Source organism: Pristiophorus japonicus, chromosome 5 (genome assembly GCF_044704955.1).
Source record: "Pristiophorus japonicus isolate sPriJap1 chromosome 5, sPriJap1.hap1, whole genome shotgun sequence".
Lineage (NCBI taxonomy): Eukaryota > Metazoa > Chordata > Chondrichthyes > Pristiophoridae > Pristiophorus > Pristiophorus japonicus.
The window spans coordinates 287,477,567-287,503,829 of NC_091981.1; the positions used below are offsets into that span (position 1 = coordinate 287,477,567).

The 26,263-nt window shown below is 47.6% G+C and overlaps 2 protein-coding genes across 10 annotated transcripts in view; both read left to right on the forward strand.

The window, feature by feature from the left end:
• The first annotated feature begins 2,750 nt into the window (after nt 1–2,750).
• On the forward strand, nt 2,751–13,218 carry LOC139264739 (protein FAM200B-like). 2 transcript variants are annotated; one of them, XM_070881756.1, is made up of 4 exons: nt 2,751–2,782; nt 6,731–6,840; nt 7,827–9,707; nt 11,301–13,218. In XM_070881756.1, exons 2-3 carry the CDS (start codon nt 6,834–6,836, stop codon nt 9,701–9,703), a joined length of 1,884 nt encoding a protein of 627 aa, XP_070737857.1. In that variant the 5' UTR covers nt 2,751–2,782; nt 6,731–6,833; the 3' UTR covers nt 9,704–9,707; nt 11,301–13,218. The 2 variants fall into 2 exon arrangements, with proteins under 2 accessions (XP_070737857.1, XP_070737856.1); XM_070881755.1 differs by having other exon boundaries at nt 7,827–9,703.
• A 5,182-nt stretch (nt 13,219–18,400) lies between these two features.
• Nucleotides 18,401–26,263, forward strand: part of acaa1 (acetyl-CoA acyltransferase 1) — a 120,762-nt gene continuing 112,899 nt past the window's right edge. For 7 of the 8 annotated variants that reach the window (XR_011593407.1, XM_070881767.1, XM_070881766.1 and 4 more), the window contains exons 1-4: nt 18,401–18,610; nt 22,717–22,810; nt 25,180–25,237; nt 25,332–25,411. Coding sequence is in view for 7 of the 8 variants with exons in the window: in XM_070881767.1 (XP_070737868.1) it covers nt 18,419–18,610; nt 22,717–22,810; nt 25,180–25,237; nt 25,332–25,411 (424 nt within the window). In the remaining variant the exon portion in view is untranslated. Of the gene's footprint in view, nt 18,611–18,728; nt 18,790–22,716; nt 22,811–25,179; nt 25,238–25,331; nt 25,412–26,263 lie in introns of those variants that run through there. The other variant, XM_070881764.1, reaches the window with a different exon arrangement.

Below are 26,263 nucleotides of genomic sequence, written 5' to 3' on the forward strand. Positions count from 1 at the left end.
CCCAGCTCTGCACCTCATTACAGCTTTGGTCCAAGCATGGCCAGGAGCTCAATTTTGGAGTGGAGTGACTATTGACAACACCGAAGGGTGGGATTTGTAGCAAACCGTCTTGTTTACTCGGCAAACAATCTATTTTACAGCAGAGTCTGCAGCAAATAGAACTCATGACAAACTCCTGCTGCTCTAGCATTCAGTGTCTGGATCATAGCTGTGATGAGGTCTGGAGCCAAGTGGTTCTGGCTGAGTCATTGAATACCAAAGAAGGGTGGTTCAGCTCTTTCTGGTTGGAGCCAATCGAGCATACTGCTTTATCCTGGATGGTGTTGAGTTTATTGAGTGTGTTGCGGCTGCACCCATGAAGGCAAGACGCTCCTTAAAACCTACCTTTTTGACCAAGTTTTTGGTCACCTGTCCTATGTGGCACGGGTCACATTTCAATTGATAATGCTTCTGTGAAGCAGCTTGCAATGTTTTACAACAAATAGAAAAACTGAATATTTTTTAAATGGTGAGAAACTTTGTTGGTGTTCAGAGATTTAGGTGTTCTTGTGCATGAAACACAAAGCTAGCATGCAGGTACACCAAGCAATAAGGAAGGCAAATGGAATGTTGGCCTTTATTGCAAGGGGGATGAAGTATAAAAGTAGCGAAGTCCTGCTATAGCTGTACAGAGTATTGGTAAGACCACACCTGGAGTACTGCGTACAGTTTTGGTCTTATTTAAGGAAGGATATACTTGCATTGGAGGCAGTTCAAAGAAGGTTCACTAGGTTGATTCTGGAGATGAGGTTGAGCCTATACACATTGGAGTTTAGAAGAATCAGGTGTGATCTTATTGAAACGTATAAAATTCTGAGGGGGCTTGACAGGGTAGATGCAGAGAGGTTGTTTCCACACATGGGGGAATCTAGAACTGGGGGGCATAGTTTCAGTTTAACGGGTCGCCCATTTAAAACAGAAATGAGGAATTTCTTCTCTAAGGGTCGTGAATCTTTGGAATTCTCTGCCCCAGAGAGCTGTGGAGGCTGGGTCATTGAATATATTTAAGGTATAAATAGACAGATTTTTGAAGGATAAGGGAGTCGAGGATTATGGGGAACAGGCGGGGAAGTGGAGTTGAGGTCGGGATCAGATCACCCATGAGCTTATTGAATAGTGGAGCAGGCTCGAGGGGTCAAATAGCCTACTCCTGCTCCTATTTCTTATGTTCTTAGCCGGTTTAAGTACAGCCAGCCTTTCTAGTACCGCCTCCTTAGCAATTTTTATCCCATCCAGTATCTCAACTGCCTCATCTTTCACTATGACTGGCAGCAGCATCTTCCTTGGTAAAGACAAATGCAAAGTACTGATTTAGTACTTCAGCTATGCCCTCTGCCTCCATGCATAGGTCTCCATTTTGGTCCCTAATTGGCCCCACCTGTCCTCTTACTACACGTTTACTATTTATACACTTGTCGAAGACTTTTGGATTCCCTTTTATGTTAGCTGCCAATCTATTCACATACTCTCTCTTTGCCCCTATTATTTCCTATTTCACTGCCCCTTTGAACTTTCTATATTCAGCCTGGTTCTCACTTGTATTCTCAAACTGACACCCGTCATATACCTCCTTTTACAGGATATCAAGGGGAACAGATAGGGTAGATAGAGAGAAACTATTCCCGCTGGTTGGGGATTCCAGGACTAGGGGGCATAATCTAAAAATAAGAGTTTTCGGGAGTGAAATCAGGAAACACTTCTACACAGGGTGGTAGATGTTTGGAACTCTCCTTAAATTCCTCAGCTTGTGGGATCTGAACTCATATCTCTGGATCATTAGTCCAGGCCTCTGCTCTTCAAATGTGCCATGAGATTTTTTTACATCCACCTTAGAGACACGAATGTCAGCCTAAATTTTCGTGCTCAAGTCTCTGGATTTTGACGAGCCCACAACCATCTGACTTGGAGGCGGGAACCATCTGAGCCATCGCTGACAACTGGAGGCTTCATCACAATCCTGGAAGGTCAGTACCCTAACTGCAAACAATCCTTTTTCTAGCTGTCTAAGCCACCATTCTCAACAACGGCCCTCCAAGGTAGTGATACTGTGGTTGGATCCTGCAAATCCCCTGGGATAATCAACGTCGGTGTTCTTGATCAGGCCAACATCGAAACACTGACCACATTCAACCAGCTCCATTGGGTGGGCCACATCGTCCACAAGCCCGACACGAGAGCAAGCGCTCTACTCGGAACTCCTACACGGCCAGCGAGCCCTAGGTGGGCAGAGGAAACGTTACAAGGACACCCTCAAAGCCTCCCTGATAAAGTGCAACATCCCCACCGACACCTGGGAGTCCCTGGCCAAAGACCGCTCTAAGTGGAGGAAGTGCATCCGGGAGGACGCTGAGCACCTCGAGTCTCATCGCCGAGAGCATGCAGAAAACAAGCGGAAGGAGCGTGTGGCAAACCAGACTCCCCACCCACCTTTTCCCTCAATGACTATCTGTCCTACCTGTGACAGGGACTGTGGTTCTAGTATTGGACTGTTCAGCCACTTTTACAGTGAAGTAAGTCTTCCTCGAGTCCGAGGGACTGCCTATGGTGATGATGACGATGCCGTGGCTGGAGGACCTCCGTCCCTTGTGCTGCGATGCGAACCATCTTGCAGCTTCCGCAGCTCCTTGGTTATGTTTCGCGGCAGAGCGTCCGAGTGGCTGGCTGGCACCACGTGACGCGGTATAAATGTCGGTGTCGGGAGCGGCGCGGCCATTTTGAAACGGCGGTTGAAGATGGCGGTGAGGTGAGCGAGTGAGGCAGCCGGTCAGGGCCGCCTGTGGGGGAGGATTCGGCCTTAGTGAGTCTCCCCCCGGTCCGAGGTTGTAGGGCGGAGGGGGGCGGAGGCTTCACCTTGCAGCCCGGGTCCGAGTGTACAATATTGGGGAGGGCCGGCGGGCCGCGGGCAGGGAATGGCGGCGGAGGGGGGCGTCTCCCCGCGGGCTCGAGCGCGCTTTCATTTGGCAGCGCCGGCCGGGGCTCGAGCTGGGCTGTAATCGGGAGACACGCAGCGCCGTGGTTAGCGGCTGGGGCCGCGCCCCATTGGCTGTGGGGGGGTGGGGGGCAGCGGTCGCGCCCTATTGGCTGGTCCGTCAGATGGCATTGCGCTCCATTGGTTGGTCCTTGGGCTGGGGCCGCGCCCCATTGGCTGGTCCGGGAGCTGGGACCGCGCCCAATTGGCTGGGATGGGTCCGCGCCCCATTGGATGGTCCGTGGGTTGGGGCCGCGCTCCATTGGCTGGTCGAGTGCTGGGGCCGCGCCCCATTGGCGAAGCTAAGGTTGTCTTCCCGCTGGTGCAGTATGCGAATGCGAGCAGACTGGCAGCAGCCCGGATGCGGCATTTTGCACGGTGATTGTCCGCGCGAACATTTCTGTGGCTTTCTGCGTTAGCGCGCGGCGTACAGGGGCCCTCGGCAGCGCAGCGCGGGACACACTTTGCTCAGCTCGGGGGACTGGGGCCGTGCTGACCGGCCGGCCAGGCAGAGAGAATCGTCCGGGGGGGGGAGAGGAAGGAGAGAGAGGGTCAGGAACGGGGGTATAGCCAGCTCTACCAATTCTTATCCAGTATCTTCTCTATCTCCTCCTTCACTGCCGATGGCAACATCTTCCTTGGTGAAGACAGATGCAAAGTACTGATCCTGTGCCTCAGCCATCCTGCTGCCTCCATGCATAGGTCTGTCTCCTTTTTTTGTCCCTAATCAGCTCCAACCCTCCTCTTACTATCTGCCTACTGGGACTAGTGGGGTACCGCAAGGTTCTGTGCTGGGGCCCCAGCTGTTTACATTGTACATTAATAATTTAGACGAGGGGATTAAATGTAGTATCTCCAAATTTGCGGATGACACTAAGTTGGGTGGCAGTGTGAGCTGCGAGGAGGATGCTATGAGGCTGCAGAGTGACTTGGATAGGTTAGGTGAGTGGGCAAATGAATGGCAGATGAAGTATAATGTGAATAAATGTGAGGTTATCCACTTTGGTGGTTAAAAACAGAGAGACAGACTATTATCTGAACGGTGACAGATTAGGAAAAGGGAAGGTGCAACGAGACCTGGGTGTCATGGTACATCAGTCATTGAAGGTTGGCATGCAGGTACAGCAGGCGGTTAAGAAAGCAAATGGCATGTTGGCCTTCATAGCGAGGGGATTTGAGTACAGGGGCAGGGAGGTGTTACTACAGTTGTACAGGGCCTTGGTGAGGCCACACCTGGAGTAGTGTGTACAGTTTTGGTCTCCTAACTTGAGGAAGGACATTCTTGCTATTGAGGGAGTGCAGCGAAGATTCACCAGACTGATTCATGGGATGGTGGGACTGACCTATCAAGAAAGACTGGATCAACTGGGCTTGTATTCACTGGAGTTCAGAAGAATGAGAGGGGACCTCATAGAAACGTTTAAAATTCTGACGGGGTTAGACAGGTTAGATGCAGGAAGAATGTTCCCAATGTTGGGGAAGTCCAGAACCAGGGGTCACAGTCTAAGGATAAAGGGTAAGCCATTTAGGACCGAGATGAGGAGAAACTTCTTCACCCAGAGTGGTGAACCTGTGGAATTCTCTACCACAGAAAGTAGTTTAGGCCAATTCACTAAATATATTCAAAAGGGAGTTAGATGAAGTCCTTACTACTCGGGGGATCAAGGGGTATGGCGAGAAAGCAGGAAGGGGGTACTGAAGTTTCATGTTCAGCCATGAACTCATTGAATGGCGGTGCAGGCTAGAAGGGCTGAATGGCCTGCTCCTGCACCTATTTTCTATGTTTCTAATCCTGCCCTTTTTTGAGCCAGGTCTCTGTTTTTGCCCTGGCATCATATTCCCATTTGGCTATTTGCACCTGCAGCTCACCAACCTTGTTCACTGTGCTTCGTTCGTTCACATACATACGCTGTAAGCCTATCTTGAAGTTGGAAACTTTTTCCACCCAGAGTATGGTGAGGCTCTGGAACTCACTGCCTGAAAGGGTGATAGAGGCAGAAAATCTCAGCACAATTTAAAAAGTACTTGAGGTGCTGTAACTTACAGAGCTATGGACCAAGAGCTGGAATGTGGACTGGGTTGGTGGCACAGGCATGATGGGTCGAATGGCCTTCTTCTGCGCTCTAAGTTTCTGTGATTCTATAAAAACCTCATCCATTTTGCTGGTTTGTTTTTTTAAGTTGGTCAGGCCTTTTAAAATTCTATATTACTGATAGCATCCTGAATATAATGAGTGTAACGTAGCCAAGTTTGCTGACGATACAAAGATGGGAGGAAAAGCAATGTGTGAGGAGAACACACAAAATCTGCAAAAGGACATAGACAGGCTAAGTGAGTGGGCAAAAATTTGGCAGATGGAGTATAATGTTGGAAAGTGTGAGGTCATGCACTTAGGCAGAAAAAAATCAAAGAGCAAGTTATTTAAATGGAGAAAGATTGCAAAAAGCTACAGTACAGTGGGACCTGCAGGTACTTGTGCATGAAACACAAAAGTTTAGTATGCAGGTACAGTAAGTGATCAGGAATGCCAATGGAATCTTGGCCTTTATTGCAAAGGGGATGGAGTATAAAAGCAGTGAAGTCTTGCTACAGCTGTACAGGGTATTGGTGAGGCCACACTTGGAATACTGCGTGCAGTTTCAGTTTCCATATTTACGAAAGGATCTGCTTGCTTTGGAGGCAGTTCAGAGAAGGTTCACTAGGTTGATTCCAGAGATGAGGGGGTTGACTTATGAGGAAAGGTTGAGTAGGTTGGGCCTCTACTCAATGGAATTCAGAAGAATGAGAGGTGATCTTATCGAAACATAATAAGATTATGAGGGGGCTTGATAAGGATGCAGAGAGGATGTTTCCACTGATGGGGGAGGTTAGAACTAGAGGGCATAATTTTAGAATAAAGGGCTGCCCATTTAAAACTGAGATGAAGAGAAATTTCTTCTGAGGGTTGAGGATCTGTGAAATTCGCTGCCTCAGAGAGCTGTGGCAGCTGGGTCATTGAATAAATTTAAGACAGAAATAAGACAGTTTCTTAACCGATAAGGGAATAAGGGGAAGTGGAACTGAATTCATGATCAGATCAGCCATGATCTTATTGAATGGCGGAGCAGGCTCGAGGGGCCATATGACCTACTCCTGCTCCTATTTCTTATGTTCTTATATGGAACTGAATCATCTATATGAGCGGGAATCTGGGAACAAAAGCATCTAGCAATATTCCGGATTGATTTTAATCTGCCTTCCTAGTTGCTGGACAAAGGAATTTGATGCTGATTTGTGCTTGGGAATCCATGGATTCAATGCTTGTAATGTTGATATTAAATGAATCGTTTTATTTCTTTACGAAATGTGAGAGTTCCATCCAAGGATAGGGTGATGCTCAGAGTTGTGTATCCTAATTTTCTATTTAGACCGCCTTAGAATTGGTTGTCTACACTAATAATCTCCAGTGTGGACCAGAGGAGCCACAGTCATGTTGCTCAGTCTGGTGTGTGTTTACTAAATGATCCTCTATTTTATTTATCTTCTGCGAGTCGCAGCAGGACCTTGTCTCTTCCTAATACTTGCTACATTGATGATGACGGGATAGTTTGAGGCCTTCTTCAGTTTAAAGAACAAGTTTACGGAAACCTCATACATCTTGTTGCTGTGTTTATAGTTGCTGAGAGCATTAAAAATTCTGTTTTACCCATTTAAATCTAATTTACGAATTGCCCACTTTTACAGAGTCAAGTACAATGGAATGCACTGCTGTGACTTTATTTCGCTGATGTGAGTTTGCAGCATATGTTTTACACATCTGTGGACATAGAATTTGGATTTCAAAGAAATGGCAGGTGTGTATTCAGAATCATCCTGCTACATTTCATGTTCCTGTACAACTGAGAAACATGCTAAACCATTCAGGGTCAACCATGTGGAGAATTATGTAGTGTGGTACAGGTTGGGTTGGTAGGATTCCTTCCCTGCGGTATTTGGGTTTCAATGGCAGTCTGGCAGCCTTTGTGGTTACTTTCCTGTCAGTCTGCAAATCACCAGATTTATTAATGTCACCAGTGCTGTTCATTCAAAGGTGGGGAGGGTTGGCGGCCATGGAGGGATTTGAGAATAGGGATAATTTTATCAAGGCATTGTCAGAGCGGAAGCCAGTGTAGGTCAGTGAGCATGTGTGATGGGTGAATGGCCCGGGGTGGGAGTTCGGGGGGGCTGGGGCCCCCCCGGGTGGGAGTTAGGATACGAACGGCAGAATTTTGGATGAGTTGAAGTTTAGAAGGTGGGAAATGGGAGGCTGGCTAGGAGAGCATTGGAATAGTAGATTCAAGAAGTAATGAAATCAGGTTTTCCACAGCAGATGAACTGAGGCAGAGGCAGAGGCGGAGACGGGCAATGTTCATCTCGGTGTCAAATAGCGAACAAGGTTGCCAACAGTCTGGTTTAGCCTGCAACAGGGGCTAGGCCAGGGGTTCTCAACAGGGGCTAGGGCAGGGGTTCTCAACAGGGGCTAGGGCAGAGGTTCTCAACAGGGGTTCCCAACAGGGGCTAGGGCAGGGGTTCACAACAGGGGCTAGGGCAGGGGTTCTCAACAGGGAACGGTGAGGTGTCGAGGCGTCCACCAAAAGTAAGCATAGAATGTGTAGGAAGGAAAGTAAATCTTCGTCCGTGTTTATTACGTACCGAGTGTGCAGAAGTCTGAGGTTATGTAATACATTCTTGCTTTATGTTAAGGGTCGTAGAACTGTTTCAGCAGGAGCAAGATAAATGACAAAACAGGAAAAGTTGTTGTAAATACCAGATATGGATAAATGTTTGATTTGACCATCAGCCTCAGAACAACAACACCCACAGAGCGATGAGACAGAACTTCCTTCAAGTTCAATCTCAAGGATTGAAGAATGCCGAGGAGGTGGAGGTGTGCGCAAAAAGCTTAAAGTTTCAAGAACAAGGAGATACCAAGACAGCTACTTGAATTTTGGTTTTATTTGTAATAGAAGTGGATACACACCTCAACCGCAGTGTGTAATTTGTGCACAAGTACTGGCCAATGAATCGATGAAACCCTCCAAATTACAGAGACATTTAATTACCAAGCATCAAATGTACAAGGACAAACACCGTGCCTTTTTTGAGCGAAAGGCTAAGGAACTGCCGGGAACTACTGAAGTAGTAACGAAATCCACACCTACCGCTGATAAAAAGCTTGTCTCATCCTACTTAGTGGCGCAGCAGATTGCGAAAGCAAAAAGACCCTATACGGTTGCTGAGGAGCTGATAATGCCGTGTGCCATTGCAATCGTAAGGGAAATGTTTGGAGAACAGGAGGCCCGGGAACTGGAAAAAATACCAATGTCAGACGACACTATCAAACGGCGGATTGGTTCAATGTCAGAAGACATAGTTTTGCAGTGCATCGATCGGCTGCGTGACAATGACTTTGCTCTACAGCTTGATGTGACCACAGACTTTTCTAAAAGGTCGCATTTACTCGTCTATGTTCGCTATGTGTGGAATAAGGAAATAAAGGAAGACTTTTTGTTTAGCAAAGAGCTCAAGATAACAAAGTCAGAAGATATTTTCACATTGTTGGATGATTTCATGACTTCAGCAGAAATCAGCTGGACAAACTGCATTGGGGTGTGCACTGATGGGGCTGCAGCAATGACTGGAAAGCATTCGAGTGTTGTGCAAAAGATCAAAGCCACTTCACCTGGCGCTATTTGGACACATTGCTTTTTACACCGAGAGGCCCTTGCTGCGAAAGATATTGAGCCGGGTCTTCACGGTGTTCTCAACACTGCAGTGACTCTTGTTAATTTTATCAAGTCCAGAGCAAGGAACTCCAGGTGTTTTGTTGCACTTTGTGAGGAGGTGGGTGCAGAGCACAATTCCTTGCTCATGCATACAAAGGCGAGGTGGCTCTCTCGAGGCAGAATGCTTACCCGTATATTTCATCTCAGGGGAGATGTTCACATTTTCTTAGCTGACAAGAAACCTGAACTTGCCGAGGTGCTGAAAGATGACGTGTGGCTGGCTAAACTGGCTTACCTCGCAGACATGTTCAGTGAAATGAATAAGCTAAATAAAGCTATGCAAGTTGAGAACACTCATTTTTTTGCCCAGCGTGGAAGAATTGACGCATTCAAAGGGAAACTGCAAGTGTGGAAGGTTCTTATCTCTGGGGGCACTGCAGATATGTTTGAGCTCCTGCATTCTTTCATTCAAGAAAGAAAAGTTAACTTTGACGCCATCAAACCACAGCTGGTAGCGCATCTTTCTGGTCTGCTCAACAAATTCAATAATTATTTCCCAGAACTCACGACGGAACAATCTGCTGCATACCTGTGGGCTACAAACCCCTTTAGTGAGAATATTGAAGCGAAACTCCTAACCTCTGTCCCACCAAAGTTATTGGAAGAGCTCATTGACATTTCATCCGACAGCTTCCTCAGAACCAAGTTCAGTGAATTGCCGCTGGAGACATTTTGGTGTGAATGCTCCGACGAATACAGGACTGCTTCTTCTGCAGCACTGAAAGTGTTGCTCCCATTTAGTACAACCTACTTCTGCGATGTTGGAGTTTCAGCAATGACGTTGATGAAAACTAAGAACAGGGTGAACATCGACCATGAAATGCGCGTGTGCTTGTCGAAGATACCTCCTCGCCTTGACAGAATTGTTGCTCAGCACCAGGTTTCACATTAAGTGGGTAAAACAAAAATATTAAAGATATAAACTTAACTGCATAACACATTTTTTACAGAAAAAAAGCTTGTATTGTGTTACATTGTTGTTGATCGAGTTTTTATAACACGGGAGAAGGGGGTCTCATGCAGCAAGGTTGAGATCCCCTGGGCTATGTATTGACATGGCAGCAACAATGGCACTTAATGTTACCAATTAATATTGCGTGATGATCTTAATTCATCACATTAAGAACATAAGAAGTAGGAGCAGGAGTAGGCCATACGGCCCCTCGAGCCTGTTCCGCCATTCGATAAGATCATATCTGATCATGGACTCAGCTCCACTTCCCTGCCCGCTCCCCAAAACCCCTTATTCCCTTATCGTTTAAGAAACTGTCTGAATAAATTTAAGACAGAAACAATGTCCCAGCTTCCACAGCTCTCTGAGGCAGCGAATTCCATAGATTTACAACCCTGAGAAGAAATTTCTCCTCATCTCTGTTTTAAATGGCCGACCCCTTATTCTAAGATTATGGGCCCAAGTTTCGGCATCTGGTGAAAACGGCGCACCTCCGAGACTTACGTGACCTGCCTGGGCTCGAAGGTGCACTGGAATACACTGCAGCAATTCTCCGGTCCTACTGGACCGTGGCGTGGTGCAGCGTAGTCTCCTTGGGGCGGAGCAAGCCGATCGCAGCCTGCAGGGGGGCGGGGCTAAGGATCATGCCGCCTTGTCAGTGCCGGCAGCGTTGCGCAGATGCGTTGGAGCATGCGCGCCTGCGCAATGGCTCGGGGAAGCGTGGATGGGTAGGGGGGCGCGGGGGGTGCGTGGCTACCGGATTAGCCAACCCCCAACCCCGATAACTTTTATCTTGTACCGTAACCTTTTATGTGGCACCTTGTCAAATGCCTGCTGGGAGTCCAAATACACCATATCCACTGGTTTCCCTTTATCCACCCTGTTCGTTACATCCACAAAGCACTCCAGCAAATTTGTCAAACATGACATCCCCTTAATAAATCCATGCTGGCTCTGCCTGACCTAATTTTGCTGCTTCTTTTAATAATGGACTTCCAACACATAACCACAGATGTTAGGCTAACTGATCTATAGTTTCCTGCTTTTTGTCTTCCTCCTTTCTTAAATAGGCGTGTTACATTTGCAGTTTTACAATCTGCTGGGACCTCCCCAGAATCCAGGGAATTTTGGTAAATTACAACCAAACCAATGCATCCACAATACCTGTCGCTACTTCTCTTAAGACCCTAGGATGTAAGCCATCAGGTCCAGGGGATTTTATCTGCCTTTAGTCCCAATATCTTACTGAGTACCACCTTAGTGATTGTGATTGTGTCAAGTTCCTCCCCTTTCCCCCCCCCCCCCCCTCCCCCCGACTATCCACTGTCAGAATATTGTTAGTGTCCTCTACCGTAAAGACTGATAGAAATTCTGAACAAATATTTTGTGCCATCTTCATGTTCCCATTACTAATTCCCTGGTCTCGTCCTCTAAGGGATGGAGGGAGGGAGGCGGGTGGAGTCCAGTGCGTGCATGCGCAGAAGGACACACAAAAAACTTGAAAATTATCACTTTGTTTATTTTTCTTCCCTTGCAGGTATATCAATTGAAATACTGTCGGCAGGATAGCTCACTACTGGAGCTAAGACTGACTGTGAACGTCCCCTCCCCCACCATCCAATTTGGGTCATAAACTGTTGTGTTGTGTAATGAAGTGGAAGACTGTCGTGATCAATCTGAAGCTCTACATCTAGTCATGGATCAAGTTGTGGTGGCAAGAAACGAGAGGCATTCAGACAGTGTAGAGGGGAGCTTGGGGCTGTGTCCTAGTACCAGTGGGAGGAAGGCGTGGACTCTTCAACCAGGAAAGGAGGCACCTAACATCACCTGAGGTGTACAGTTAAAAGGAATGGAAATTGCATTTCTGTAATACTGCAAATCCTGAGTAGGGATTTCATGGCCTTCTGTGGGAGAGGGAGAGGGAGAGACTGGGGAGGGGGATATGAAGGACCTATTTCCCTAACAGAGAGGTCAATAACCAAGGGGCATAGATTTAAAGTAATTGGTAGAAGGATTGGAGGGAATTTTTATTTCACCCAGAGGGTGGTGGGGGTCTGGAACTCTCACCACATTTAAAAAGTACTTGGATGTGCACTTGAAGTGCTGTAACCTACAGGGCTATGGACCAAGAGCTGGAAAGTGGGATTAGGCTGGATATCTTTTTCAGCTGGCACAGACACGATGTGCTGAATGGCGTCGTTCTCTGCTGTAAATTTCTATGATTCTAATCACTTGGCTCCTCCAGACCTTATCACGCTTGTCATTCAGATATGGATGGAAGAGCTGAATGCCAGAGAGGAGGTGTGAGCAGCTGCCATTAACATTAATGCGTTGATTGACCAACTGTTGCAACAAGAAGCTCCTGCAAAGTAGAAGCAAGATAGGGTCAAAGGGAAAAGCCTCCAGTGGTTGAGGTCATACCTCACAGAAAGGAAGATGGTTATGGTTCTTGGAGGCCAGCCATCATAGCCCCAGGAATCTCTCTGGGAATGGGACCATCCTCGGCCCAGCCATCTTCAGCTGCTTTATCAATGATCTTCCCTCTGTCGTAATGATATATAATTTTATTTTGTATCATGTATGAAGCGCCTAATGCAGTTTTATTTTATATTTGCTTACATAATTAGAGCTAGCACATCACGCCTGAGCTCTCTGACTTAGATTAAACAACGCCTCGATTTCTTAATTCTCATCATTGTTTTCAAATTCCTGTCTGGTCTATCTCTAGAGAAGAGGATTCTGCCAATGTAGCAGTGAAGGCGGAGGCAGTAGCGATATTGGATAAAGAGGATGTACTTGGGGTTGGCAGTCCTCAAAGTAGAAAAATCACCTGGTCCGGATTGGATGTACCCTAGGTTACTGAGGGAAGTAACGGTGGAAATTGCAGAGGCTCTAGCCACAATCTTCCAATCCTTGCATATGGAGGTGGTCCCAGAGGACTAAAGGATTGCAAATGTTGTACCTCTGTTTTAAAAAAAAAAGGAGAGAGTGAGAAATGAATCCGGCATCTACAGGCCAGTCAGCCTAACATTGGTGGTAGGAAAACTTTTAGACAATTCTGGACAAAGTTAATTGGCATTTGGAAAAGTGCTGAAATGGGCAAAAACATGGCAAATGAAATTTAACACACAAAAGTGGAAAGTGAATCATTTTAGTCGGAAGAATGAGGAAAGGCATTATGAACGAAATGGTACAATTGTAAAGGGGGTGCAGGAACAGAGGGATTTGTATGTACACAAATCCTTGAAGTTAGCAGGACAAGTTGAGAAAGCTGTTATAAAAGCATTAAATATCCTCTGCTTTATAAACAGGCAACGGCTGGAATTTTCCGGTGGGGGAGGTCCGAGGTGGGCTGGAAACCCAGGATGCTGGGATTCCCGCAGGCCCTGCCAACTTTACTGGCAGTGTCTTAATTTGAGAGGCTGGCTGGCTGCAGGTGGGTAGGCCTCGGTTGCGAGGGGTCAGTCGTAACGGGGGGGGGGCAAGAGGGTAAAGAATTAGGATGTGGTCGGCACAATTGGCTGGAGGGGGGGGTAGTTGGCAATTGGGGGAGGGGAAAGAGAGGATCAGCCGGAGGAGTTGCAGGATCACCAGCGGATCAGGGATTGTGGAGGGGCGGGGGTAACTGGGGATTGCAGGGGCGGGATCAGGTCAGGATTCATATTTTTAACGATTTAACTTGCCCCACGCTCCAAACCCACCCGTTTAGGGGAAAATTACCGCCACAGAGCACTAGTCAGGCCTGCAGGAAGAACGCATTTAACTTGAAGTAAGCTGACAATTAAAGCTGCCAGCAGGAACGAAATGCAGGAAGAAATGACTCAAACAGAGACACGGACACGATTGATTGACTTTATCAGACTACACAATGACATTTGTTGGACCTCGGCCATCAGCCGCCTGTAGAGCTGCTTTGTTGCTCCCGAATTGGATTGCTGCATTAAGTTCAGAAATGCCTTGAGCTTGCGGCTTATTAGCTCCTGGATCTCCAGGTTGTTCTCATCAAACCAGTCTTGGGTGTTTCCTGGTTGAGTGACCAAGCGCCTCTTCGCAGGCGCTGGTTATGGAAGCCTTGAGGGCAGACCAATCGCTGTGGGCACTCTGCGTCTCGGGATTTGTTTCAATCTAAAGGACTGCTTGTCAATTCACCTCCCCTGGTGAGGCTGTTGGCAAAACAGGACAGGTAATGACCACAGCCCCACCAAGTCTGGAGTGGTCGCCTCATCCTTTTGAAATACCAATGGCAACCTTGTTGCAGGAGTGAAAAACCCATTATGGATCTGAAACTCCCCATCAAAAACACTGATAATGGTGGAACATCGATCAGAAGGAGGACATTTCTTTGAGTGACAATGAACTATTCGCTGACTCAGGATGGGGAAGTGATCAAATGGTACATTAAAAGGAGGGATTGTGTCATTATTGTCACGGGTAGGACCTTTGTGTTTTAAAAGGAGTGTGTTTAGGGACAACCCTTAGCAGCTTGCAAGGGAACTTCGGGCTGAGTTGGGCAATCGCACATATGGAAACATGCTCTGAATGACCATGGGAGTGAGTAGTGCTTGAAGTTAGAGAGTTACAGTTCGAAGTTAAAGAGAACAGTGCAGTGATGTTTGTTATCTGTAGTATAATAAACAGTTAAAAGAATACTGAGTCGTGAACCTTGACTGTTTTATCCCATCCGGACAGCTTCAGGTTGGATTCTGGAGTTGGAGAAAAGAGAAAGGTGTGGATTCACCTACCTAAAGCACAACTGCAAGGAAGTTATGCTAAACCTTTATATAACACTAGTTTGGCCCCTGGCTGGAGTATTGTCCAATTCTGGGTACCACACTTTTTAAGAAGGATGCAGAAGAGATTTACATGAATGGTACCGGGGATAGGGGACTTCAGTTACGTGGATAGACTAGAGAAATTGGGGTTATTGTCATTAGAGCAGAGACTAATGAGGGGAGATTTGATGGAGGTATTCAAAATCGTGAAGGATTTTAATAGAGTAAATAAGGAGAAACTGTTTCCATTGGCAGATGGGTCAGTAACCAGAGGATGCAGATTTATGGTGATTGGCGACATGAGGAGAAATGTTTTTATAGAGTTATTATGGGCCGGAATGCACTTACAGATATGGCGTCCTAAATCCAGAAGCCTCGGGACTGAGGCTGTTCCGGATTTTGGAAAGTCTCTCCGATGTCCCGAATCCAGAAATGCGGTATAAGCAAGATAAGGGGGGGGGGGGGGGGGGGAATGCATGCATAGCAGTAAAATCACTAAACTGTTTCAGACAGAGTTCAATCCTAGACCTATATATTATGTCTCTCTGTAACAGGCGGACAACTGATGTCAACAGTACTGCACAAATAATTCAATCCATTGTTTCTGTAATTATACTCTTGTCACTGCCTACAATAGTTACTACCAAGCGAAATGGGGGTCCGGGCAAGGGGCAGGTTCAGATTTTGGAACATTTTCCGGATTCTGGACAACCTCGCCACGGATCGGTCTGGATTCAGGGACATTTCGGAACTCCGGATTTCAGACGCTCAACCTGTACCTGAAAGGGTTGTGGAAGCAGACTCAATAATCACTTTCAAAAGAAAATTGGATAATTGTTTGAAGGGGGAAAATTTGCACAGCTTTGGGGAATGAGTAATGGGAGTGTGACTAATTGGACAGCACCTTGCACAACGTTCCAAAGTACCTCACAGCCAATGAAGTACTTTTTGAATACTGATGTAATGTGGGAAACGCGAAAGCCAGTTTGTGCACAGCAGGCTCCCACAAGCAGCAAACAGCCAGCTCAGGCATGATGGGCCAAATAGCCTCTGCTGTATCATTCTATGATAATTGCAAGTTGTTGAGATTTTTTTCTGTATGTAGAATGATCTATATAGAAAAGCAGATGTCTTTCTTTAGATTTGTACGGTCTGTAAGAAAACACCATCTTCTGCTATAAGTTTGCTGTAACTGCTATAACTTGGCCAAACTTAAAAGTTGACCAAATTTTATATACCATCATGCTTTGCGAGACCAGGAGGCTAGTTGCTGTGAAACTCTAATTAAAAGAAACTGCTAAACACTGCAAAAGCTGCCTTTCTCTCAGATAAAAGGAGTGACCTCGGACAAAAACAGACGGTTGGGCTATCCCGAGGAATTGATAAGACCATCTGTGGACAATTTAATGAACTGACTTTTTAACTGAAAAAAAACTGCCAGTCTAATTTTAAATGTACAAAGTGGGCAAGTTGCCAAGCTTTTTGGTATAACCCATGCTGCGAAAAGACAGACTACAATCAAGAGAGAGGGCAACTTGGTCAGTTGTCAGTTAAAATCATACGTCCAAGCCATCAACGAACCAACCACTCACTGGTGTTGGCATATTTGCTGCTTATCACTTGATCTGAAAGTAAGGGGATATTGCTGTGTGCTGAAGTATAATCAGGAGTATTATATGGTACAGTTGTGTGTGAACTTATTTGTAGTTCCCTGCTGTCTTTAAGTAAAATAAGTTTTATTTCACAAATCCATTGTCTTGTGTTTGTTCTATGGTTCTGAACTTTGGAAACTGTTGGACGGGGCAAGATGCGATTTCCGCATTCCTACAGGCGGAGCAAGGGGTCTACACGACACGGAGATTTCCTCTGTTCCTGTGTTGATGCATCAATTTCTCTTAGAATCCTAGATGTTTACGGCACAGAAGGAGGCCATTCAGCCCATCGTGTATATACCGGCCAAAAAGAGCTATCCAGCCTAATCACACTTTCCAGCTCTTGGTCCGTAACCCTGCAGGTTATGGCACTTCAAGTGCACATCCAAGTACTTTTTAAATGTGGTGAGGGTTCCTGCGTCTACCACCCTTTTAGGCAGTGAGTTTCAGACCCCCACCACCCTCTGGGTGAAAATATTTCCTCTCAAATCCCCTCTAAACCTCTTGCCAGTTACTTTAAATCTATGCCGTCTTGTTGTTGACCCATCTGCTAAGGGAAATAGGTCCTTCCCATCTACTCTATCTAGGCACCTCATAATTTTATACACCTCAATAAGGTCTCTCCTCACACTCTGTTCCAAAGGAAACGACCCCAGCCTTTTTTTCTTCATATCTAGAATTCTCCAGTCCAGGCAACATCCTTGTAAATCTCCTCTGCACCCTCTCTAGTGCAATCACATCTTTCCTATAATGTGACCAGAACTGTACCTAACTAGTGTTTTATACAGTTCAAGCATAACCTCCCTGCTCTTGTATTCTATGCCTCGGCTAATAAAGGCAAGTATGTCTTAACCACCTTATCTACAGGGCCTGCTATCTTCAGGGGTCTACAGTTGCCAAAGGCTGAACTGGCACACTGAAGGTGGTGCTGGACCTCGTTATCGATGTCTGCCCTTGTTGACGGTAGGTTCCTGAGGTATGGAAAATGGTCCATGTTGTCCAATAACTTGGGGGGGGGGGGGGGGGCAAAGCTGTGTGACGGGGAAGGTTAGTAGAAGATCTTTGTCTTACAGATGTTTAGTGTAAGGCCCATGGTCTCATACGCCTAGGTGAAGGTGTTGACAATGGCTTGGAGTTTTGCCTCCGAGTGTGCGCAGACGCAAGCATCATCTGCGTACTGTAGTATGATAATGATGAGGAAGAGAGCGAAGACCAGCACCTCAAAGTTGGCAACAAACTCATGGTCAACTGAGCAGTAGTTATACCCGCCCTCGTTTTTGGTTCCGAGACATGGACTATGTACAGCAGGCACCATAAAACACTGGAGAAGTACCACCAACGTTGCCTCTGCAAGATCCTGAAAATCCATTGGCAGGATAGGCGCACCAACGTCCGTGTTCTCGCTCAGGTCAACATCCCCAGCATCGAAGCATTGGCCACAATCAGCTCCGCTGGACGGGCCACTTTGTCCACATGCCTGACACGAGACTCCCAAAGCAAGCGGTCTACTCTGAACTCCTGCATGGCAAACTAACCCCAGGTGGGCAGAGGAAACGCTTCAAGGACACCCTCAAAGCCTCCTTGGAAAAAGTGCAACATCCCCATCGACACTTGGGAATCCCTGGTCCAAGACCGCTCAAAGTAGAGGAAGTGCATCTGGGAGGGCGCTGAGCACCTCGAGTTTTATTGCTGAGACTGTAGGTCCTGCGGTGGACTCTTCAGTCACCTGAGAACTAATTTTTAGTGTGGAAGCAAGTCATCCTCGATTCCGAGGGACTACCGCAAAAGAAGATAGTCGCCAAGAAATCCAATTGGGAATTCAGAAGAAACTTCTTTACCCAGAGAGTGATGAGAATGTGGAACTCACTACCACAGGGAGTGGTTGGGGTGAATAGTATTGATGCATTTAAAGGGGAGGCTGGACAAGTATATGAAGGAGAAGGGAATGGAGGGTTATGCTGATAGTTAGGTGAGGAAAGACGGGAGGAGGCTGGAGTGCAACATAAACCTGTTGGGCCGAATGGCCTGTCTCTGCGCCGCATATCCGGTGTAATAGCGGGCAAGTCAGGCCGTCACGTGACAGAACACGGAGCCGACCAATAACAAGCCGGACCAATCAAAACCCGAGTGGAACCAGGGCCAATCAAAGCCCGAGCGGGAGTGGACCAATCAGCGCCCGCCGGGCTGGGCTCCAGCCCCTCCCCCCTCCCTCACTCACTCAGGCCCTGGAGATGCTGCGTTTCCAAGTGTTGTCCCGTCACCTGGCCCCGGGGCATGGTCATGGTCAACGGGCCGGCTCGGTGCGGCCACACTGCTGTGCTGCTGGTGCCGCTCCCCAGGCCGGCAGCTGGGCCGCGGAGCCGGTGGTGGTGGTGCACGGACTGCGGACGGCCATCGGCAAAGCCCGGAGAGGGAGCTTCAAGGTAACTAGGGGAGGGGGGGGTCATAGGTCAGGGCAGGAATCGATTCTTGCCTGGGCACATTGCACGGCCTAGGACCTTGGGATTGCACAATGTCTGAGGTGGGGCTGGAGGATTCCAGGGGGGGGCAGATCATGTGCCATCTGATCACATGGTGTCTGCAAATGTACCTCTAACCCCAGGTAACCCCAGTAAACTCTAACCCGAGGTAACGTCTAACAACAACAACTTGTATTTATATAGCGCCTTCAATGCAGTGAAACATCCCAAGGCGCTTTACAGGAGTATTATGAGACCAAAAAAATTGACACCGAGCTGCATAAATAGAAATTGGGGCATGTGACCAAAAGTTTGGTCAAAGAGGTAGGTTTTAAGGAGTGCCTTGAAGGAGGAAAGAGAGGCAGAGAGGTTTAGGCAGGGAGTTCCAGAGCTTAGGGCCTAGGCAACAGAAGGCACGGCCACCAATGGACGAGCGATTAAAATCAGCAATGCTCAGGAGGGCAGAACTAGAGGAGCGCAGACATCTTGGGGTAGGGGTAGGGGTGGGGGTTGTGGGGCTGGAGGAGATTACAGAGATAGGGAGGGGGCGAGGCCATGGGGGGATTTGAAAATAAGGATGAGAATTTTGAAATCGAGGCGTTGCTTAACAGGGAGCCAATGTAGGTCAGCAAGCACAGGGGTGATGGGTGAGCGGGACTCGGTGTGAGTTAGGGGCACGGGCAGCCTAGTTTTGGATCATCTCTAGTTTACGTAGGGCAGAATGTGGGAGGCCAGCTAGGAGTGCGTTGCAATAATCAAGTCTAGAGGTAACAAAGGCATGGATGAGGGCTTCAGCAGCGGATGTATATTTACAATATACATTAATGATTTGGATAAACGAATTGAGTGTAATATCAATGACACTAAACTGGATGGTGGTGTGAGCTGTGAGGAAGACGCTAAGAGACTGCAGGGTGACTTGGACATAAGAACATAAGAACATAAGAATTAGGAACAGGAGTTCCTAATGTACATCTAGCCCCTCGAGCCTGTTCTGCCATTCAACAAGATCATGGCTGATCTGGCCGTGGACTCAGCTCCACTTACCTGCCCGCTCCCCGTAACCCTTAATTCCCTTATTGGTTAAAAATCTATCTATCTGTGACTTAAATACATTCAATGAGCTAGCCTCAACTGCTTCCTTGGGCAGAGAATTCCACAGATTCACAACCCTCTGGGAGAAGAAATTCCTTCTCAACTTTTAAATTGGCTCCCCCATATTTTAAGGCTGTGCCCCCTAGTTCTAGTCTCCCCGACCAGTGGAAACAACCTCTCTGCCTCTATCTTATCTATCCCTTTCATTATTTTAAATGTTTCTTTAAGATCACCCCTCATCCTTCTGAACTCCAACGAGTAAAGACCCAGTCTACTCAATGTATCATCATAAGGTAACCCCCTCATCTCCGGAATCGTCTCTGTACCCCCTCCAAAGCTAGTATATCCTTCCTTAAGTAAGGTGACCAAAACAGATTAGGTGATGCAGTATAATGTGGATAAATGTGAGGTTATCCACTTTGGTGGCAAAAACACAAAGGCAGAATATTATCTGAATGGCGGCAGATTAGGAAAAGAGGAGGTTCAACGAGACCTGGGTGTCATGGTACATCAGTCATTGACAGTTGACATGCAGTACAGCAGGCGGTGAAGAAGGCAAATGGTATGTTGGCCTTCATAGCTAGGAGTTTTGAGTATAGGAGCAGGGAGGTCTTGCTGCAGTTGTACAGGGCCTTGGTGAGGCCCCACCTGGAATGTTGTGTTCAGTTTTGGTCTCCTAATCTGAGGAAGGATGTTCTTGCTATTGAGGGAGTGCAGCGAAGGTTCACCAGACTGATTTCCGGGATGGCAGGACTGACATATGAAGAGAGACTGGATCGACTGGGCCTTTATTCACTGGAGTTTAGAAGGATGAGAAGGGATCTCATAGAAACATATAAAATTCTGACAGGACTGGACAGGACAGGTTAGATGCAGGAAGAATGTTCCCAATGCTGGGGAAGCCCAGAACCAGGGGACACAGTCTGAGGATAAGGGGTAAGCCATTTAGAACTGAGATGAGGAGAAACTTCTTCATTCAGGGAGTTGTTAACCTGTGGAATTCCCTGCCGCAGAGAGTTGTTGATGTCAATTCATTGGATATATTCAAGAGGGAGTTAGATATGGCTCTTACGGCTAAAGGGATCAAGGGGTATGGAGAGAAAGCAGGAAGGGGTACTGAGGTGAATGATCAGCCATGATCTTATTCAATGGTGGTGCAGGCTCGTGGGGTCGAATGGCCTACTCCTGCACCTATTTTCTATGTTTCTATGAGGTGAGGCAAGGGTGGAGACGAGCGAAATTACGGAGGTGGAAATAGGCGGTCTTAGTTCTGCTGCGGATATGTGGTTGAAAGCTAATTTCAGGGTGAAATATGACACCAAGATTGGGAACAGTCTGATTTAGCTTCGGAGAAAAATGGAGTCAGTGGCTAGGGAGCGGAGTTTGTGGCGGGTACCGAAAACAATGGCTTCGGTCTTCCCAATATTCAATTGGAGAATATTTCTGCTGATGTCGGACAAGCAGTCTGACAATTTAGAGACTGTGTAGGGGTCAAGAGATGTGGTAGTGAGGCATAGCTGGGTGACGTCAACGTACACGTGGAAACTGACACTGTGTTTCCGGATGATATCGTCAAGGGGCAACATATAGATGAGAAATAGGAGGGGACCAAGGATAGATCCTTGGGGGACACCAGAGGTAATGATGCTGAAAGAGACCTTACCCCACCAGGTAACCACTAAACCTGCATTCCTGACCACAACCGCTAACCTCTAACCCCCATTCCCCACCCCGCTAACCTCTAACCCCCATTCCCCACCCCGCTAACTTCTAACCCCCATTCCCCACCCCGCTAACCTCTAACCCCCATTCCCCACCCCGCTAACTCTAACCCCCATTCCCCACCCCACTAACCTCTAACCCCCATTCCCCCACCCCGCTAACCTCTAACCCCCATTCCCCACCCTGCTAACCTCTAATCCCCATTCCCCCACCCACTAACCTCTAATCCCCATTCCCCACCCCGCTAACCTCTAATCCCCATTCCCCACCCCGCTAACCTCTAACCTCTAACCCCCATTCCCCACCCCGCTAACCTCTAACCCCCATTCCCCACCCCGCTAACCTCTAACCCCCATTCCCCACCCCGCTAACCTCTAACCCCCATTCCCCACCCTCCCAACCTCTAACCCCCATTCCCCACCCCGCTAACCTCTAACCCCCATTCCCCACCCTCCCAACCTCTAACCCCCATTCCCCCACCCTGCTAACCTCTAACCCCCATTCCCCACCCCGCTAACCTCTAACCCCTATTCTTCACCCTCCCAACCTCTAACCCCCATTCCCCACCCTCCCAACCTCTAACCCCCATTCCCCACCCCACAAACCTCTAACCCCCATTCCCCACCCCTCCCAGCTTCTAACCCCCATTCCCCACCCCGCTAACCTCTAAGCCCCATTCCCCACCCCGCTAACCTCTAACCCCTATTCTCCACCCTCCCAACCTCTAACCCCCATTCTCCACCCTCCCAACCTCTAACCCCCATTCCCAACCCGCAAACCTCTAACCCCCATTCCCCACCCCTCCCAACCTCTAACCCCCATTCCCCACCCCTCCCAACCTCTAACCCTTATTTTCCACCACCCCTGATCCCAGTGCCAATCCTCCCTCCCGGGAAATCTAGGAAGGTTGGCAACTCAAGTAATTAAAGTTATTCTGTTGCAGGGCAATTCTCAATCCTGGATTCCGCCGGAAGTTAACCACCCCTTGAGCAGACACTGTCTGCTTCACTAACTGCTTTACGTGGTAATTTATTCCACAGTAGTTTTTGAATTATAATATTCTTCTTCTTGAATAATTTTCCTGGGATGCATTTCCCCCTACCTGTATTTGGAATAAGAATTATTGCTGTCATGGTTTGGATTATATTGGGTCAATGCCAGATTGAGGGGAGTATTTTTGAACAATACTTTCCCCATAGCCGTTCCTTCCCTTTTCTCATGTTTCCGATCGCTAATTTCTGTGGTTCTTACAGGACACGACACCAGATGAGCTGCTCTCCACTGTCATGCAAGCCGTGCTGAACGACGTCAAGCTTAACCCTCGCGACCTGGGGGACATATGTGTTGGTAACTGAAACCTGTTTTTAAAAAGTCCCCTTTTTCATTCTTTTTATCCAATTCAGATGCAGAGTGAAATTTCATAAAAAGTGCTGTCATCAAGGATTTGTTTCTAACATAATTGACTGCACTGACCAAGGAGGATTGTCAGTTCAGAAAGGGCATATATATTGTTCATTGTTGTTCAAGGCCCACTCCAGAGACTTGTGCGCAAAGTCCAGGCTGATTTTCCCGTGCAATACTGAGGGACTGCTGCACTCCGACAGTGGAGCCAGTGAAGTACTTTTGAAATGCAGCCCCTATTGCAATGTCGGTACCTAATTTGCACACCGCATTGAAATAAATACCCAGATTATCTGTTTTTAGGTTGAGGGACAAACATTGGCCAGGACACCGGGGAGAACTCCCCTGCCCCTCTTCAAAATAGTGCCATGGGATCTTTTACCTGAGAGAGCAGACAGAGCCTCGGTTTAATGTCTAATCCGAAAGACGGCCCCTCCGACAGTGCAGTGCACCCTCAGTACTGCGCTGGAGTGACAGCCTCGATTATGTGCTCGGGCGTGGGGCTTGAATCCACAACCTTCAGACTCCGAGGGGAGTGTGCTATCTATTGAGCCACGTTGCATGTTCATAAGAACATAAGAAATAGGAGCAGGAAAAGGCCACCTGGTCCCTCGAGCCTGCTCCGCCATTTAATAAGATCATGGCTGATCTGATCATGGACTCAGCTCCACTTCCCTGCCCGATCCCCATAATCCTTTATTCCCTTAGCACTCAAAACTCTGCCTATCTCCGCCTTAAATATATTCAATGACCCAGCCTCCGCAGCTCTCTGGGGCAAGAGAATTCCACAGATTTACAACTCTCTGAGAGAAGAAATTCCTCCTCATCTCAGTTTTAAATGGGCGGCCCCTTATTCTGAGATTATGTCCCCTAGCTTTAGTTTCCCCATGAGTGGAAATATCCTCTCTGCATCCATCTTGTCGAGCCCCCTCATTAACTTACATGTTCAGTTCTTCGGTTTTACACAATTCACTGGCTTGTAAATTTGAACGTACTTTTGATTTGTACAGCAGTGCGGTAGAAGGTTCTGAGTTGCTCCCTTAACAAAACATAGATGAGTGGATCACTCGTCTGTGACAGATGGCTGTCCACCATAACGGCCACTGCCCTTCACAAGTAGCTCATGGTGTGAAACAGTTTGAGAGTGTGCATCGACGCACAAAGACGATATGCAATGAAATCCTAAATGGAATGACCATAATTAAATTAGATTATTAATTGCCTATGATGGTAAGTGAAATATCTTCTGTAACACTGAGCCAAAAGACCAGGAATACCCTCAATCTCCATTTGCAGCGGGGCTACAATTAGTCTCAATGTCTCTGGGTTAGGGAGTGGGAAAATCATACGAAATCGCCACTCCCAGAGAGTATCCAATGAATTCTTTGGAGAGTACACATATAAACATGTCAGGTAAGGACTGGATGGGACTGGGTTGTAATGCCAGCCTTCCAAATTACTTTCTGACACTCCCTGCCTACATTGACATGAGTATAGCAACTATGGAGAGTAGCTGGAACCCAAGGAACTATACACCAGCATAAGCCAGTGCTGTAGGGGAAGTAAAGAAGAAAATTGGGAGTGAATATATCAAATAAAATGGAATTGCCAACGTCAATTAAATGGGCTATTGTCATTTTGGGGCTAACAAACTGTAAGAGACAATACACAAATTCAAAGCAACTATTTGTGTGTTTTTCCCATTGTCCTAAATGGCTGCAGTGTGTACCATCTACAAGATGCACTGCAGCAACTCGCCAAGGCTTCTTCGACAGCACCTCCCAAACCCGTGACCTCTACCACCTAGAAGGACATGGGCAGCAGGCGCATGGGAACACCATCACTTGCAAGTTCCCCTCCAAGTTACACACCATCCTGACTTGGAAATATATCGGCGTTCCTTCATCGTCGCTGGGTCAAAATTATGGAATTTCCTGTGTGAGTGCACTGTGGGAGTACCTTCACCACACGGACTGCAGCGCTTCACGAAGGCAGCTCACCACCACCTAGGGAATTCAGAAGAAACTTCTTTACCCAAAGAATGGTGAGAATGTGAAGCTCGCTACCACAGGGAGTGGTTGAAGCGAATAGTATCGATGCATTTAAGGGGAGGCTAGACAAGCACACGAGGGAGATGGGAATCGAGAGTTAATCTGATAGATTTAGCTGAGGAAAGGCAGGAGGAGGCTGGAGTGGAGCATAAACGCCAACGTGGACTGGTTGGGCCGAATGGCCTGTTTCTGTGCTGTATATCCTATGTAAGCCTTTTGTTGACTTTTGCCATCACATTGAGCATTTGTTTGATCTCCCATTAGGGAACGTCTTGCAGCCAGGCGCCGGGGCATTAATGGCAAGGGTGGCTCAGTTCTTGAGGTACTTGTTTTCATTCTTTTCTTCCCCAATTGTTTTGACCCACAGGCTCTGTACTCTTGGTCATTTTAAACCGTTTATTGTTTCTACTTCCCAGCGGTATTCCCGAGTCGGTCCCTGTGTACTGTGTCAACAGACAGTGTTCCTCCGGGTTACAGGCTTTCATCAACATAGTAGGTGAGTGCCGTGGTCTCGCCACTGCCGTTCTGTATTAATTGAAATATTTTCTTTCTGCAACTGTTGCAAGTGTCAGGTCTGGAGTGTGGGAGATGTTGCCTCATTAACCATCCACGGGTAATGAGCTAACACCTTTCAGGATGTCCCAAGGTGCTTTACAGCTACAGCCAATTAAGTACTTGTGAAGTCCAGTTACTGCTGTAGGAAATGTGACAGCTAATTATCACACAGTAATGTGCTAATCTGCACGGGAGTCCTCCCTTAATCTATTGGGACTTGGTCAGCAGGGTGTTGCACAGGGCAATCTCGTGCAATAAAGTTTTAAGTCAATTCACGGACTCCCTGACCGCCTGCATTTTCTGCGGCCTGGAGGAGTCCATGTTCCATATATACACAGAGTGTGAGAGGTTGCAATTCCTGCTTCCACTAATTGAAGGGGCTGCTCCTCGATGTCTAGTTGCACTTCAGTCCCATGCTCCTGACCTTTTGGGCACTCGGTGCGGAGGGGAGCGGGCAGGCCAGAGGGCCTCCTTGTAAGACTGCCCCTGGGCCTGGCCAAGGTGGCCGTTAAAAGGTCCAGGCAGTGGACGGTGCAGGGGGTCATTCGGCCCAACTGCCTGCCTCTCTTCCGCGGCTACGTTCGCGCCAGGGTGTCCCTGGAGATGGAGCACGTGGTGTCCACCGGTACGCTCGCGGCCTTCCGCCACAGCTGGGCTTCGGAGGGACTGGAGTGTATTATCACCCCCGGAAACAAGATAGAAACATAGAAAATAGGTGCAGGAGCAGGCCATTCAGCCCTTCTAGCCTGGATCAATGAGTTCATGGCTGAACATGAAACTTCAGTACCCCCTT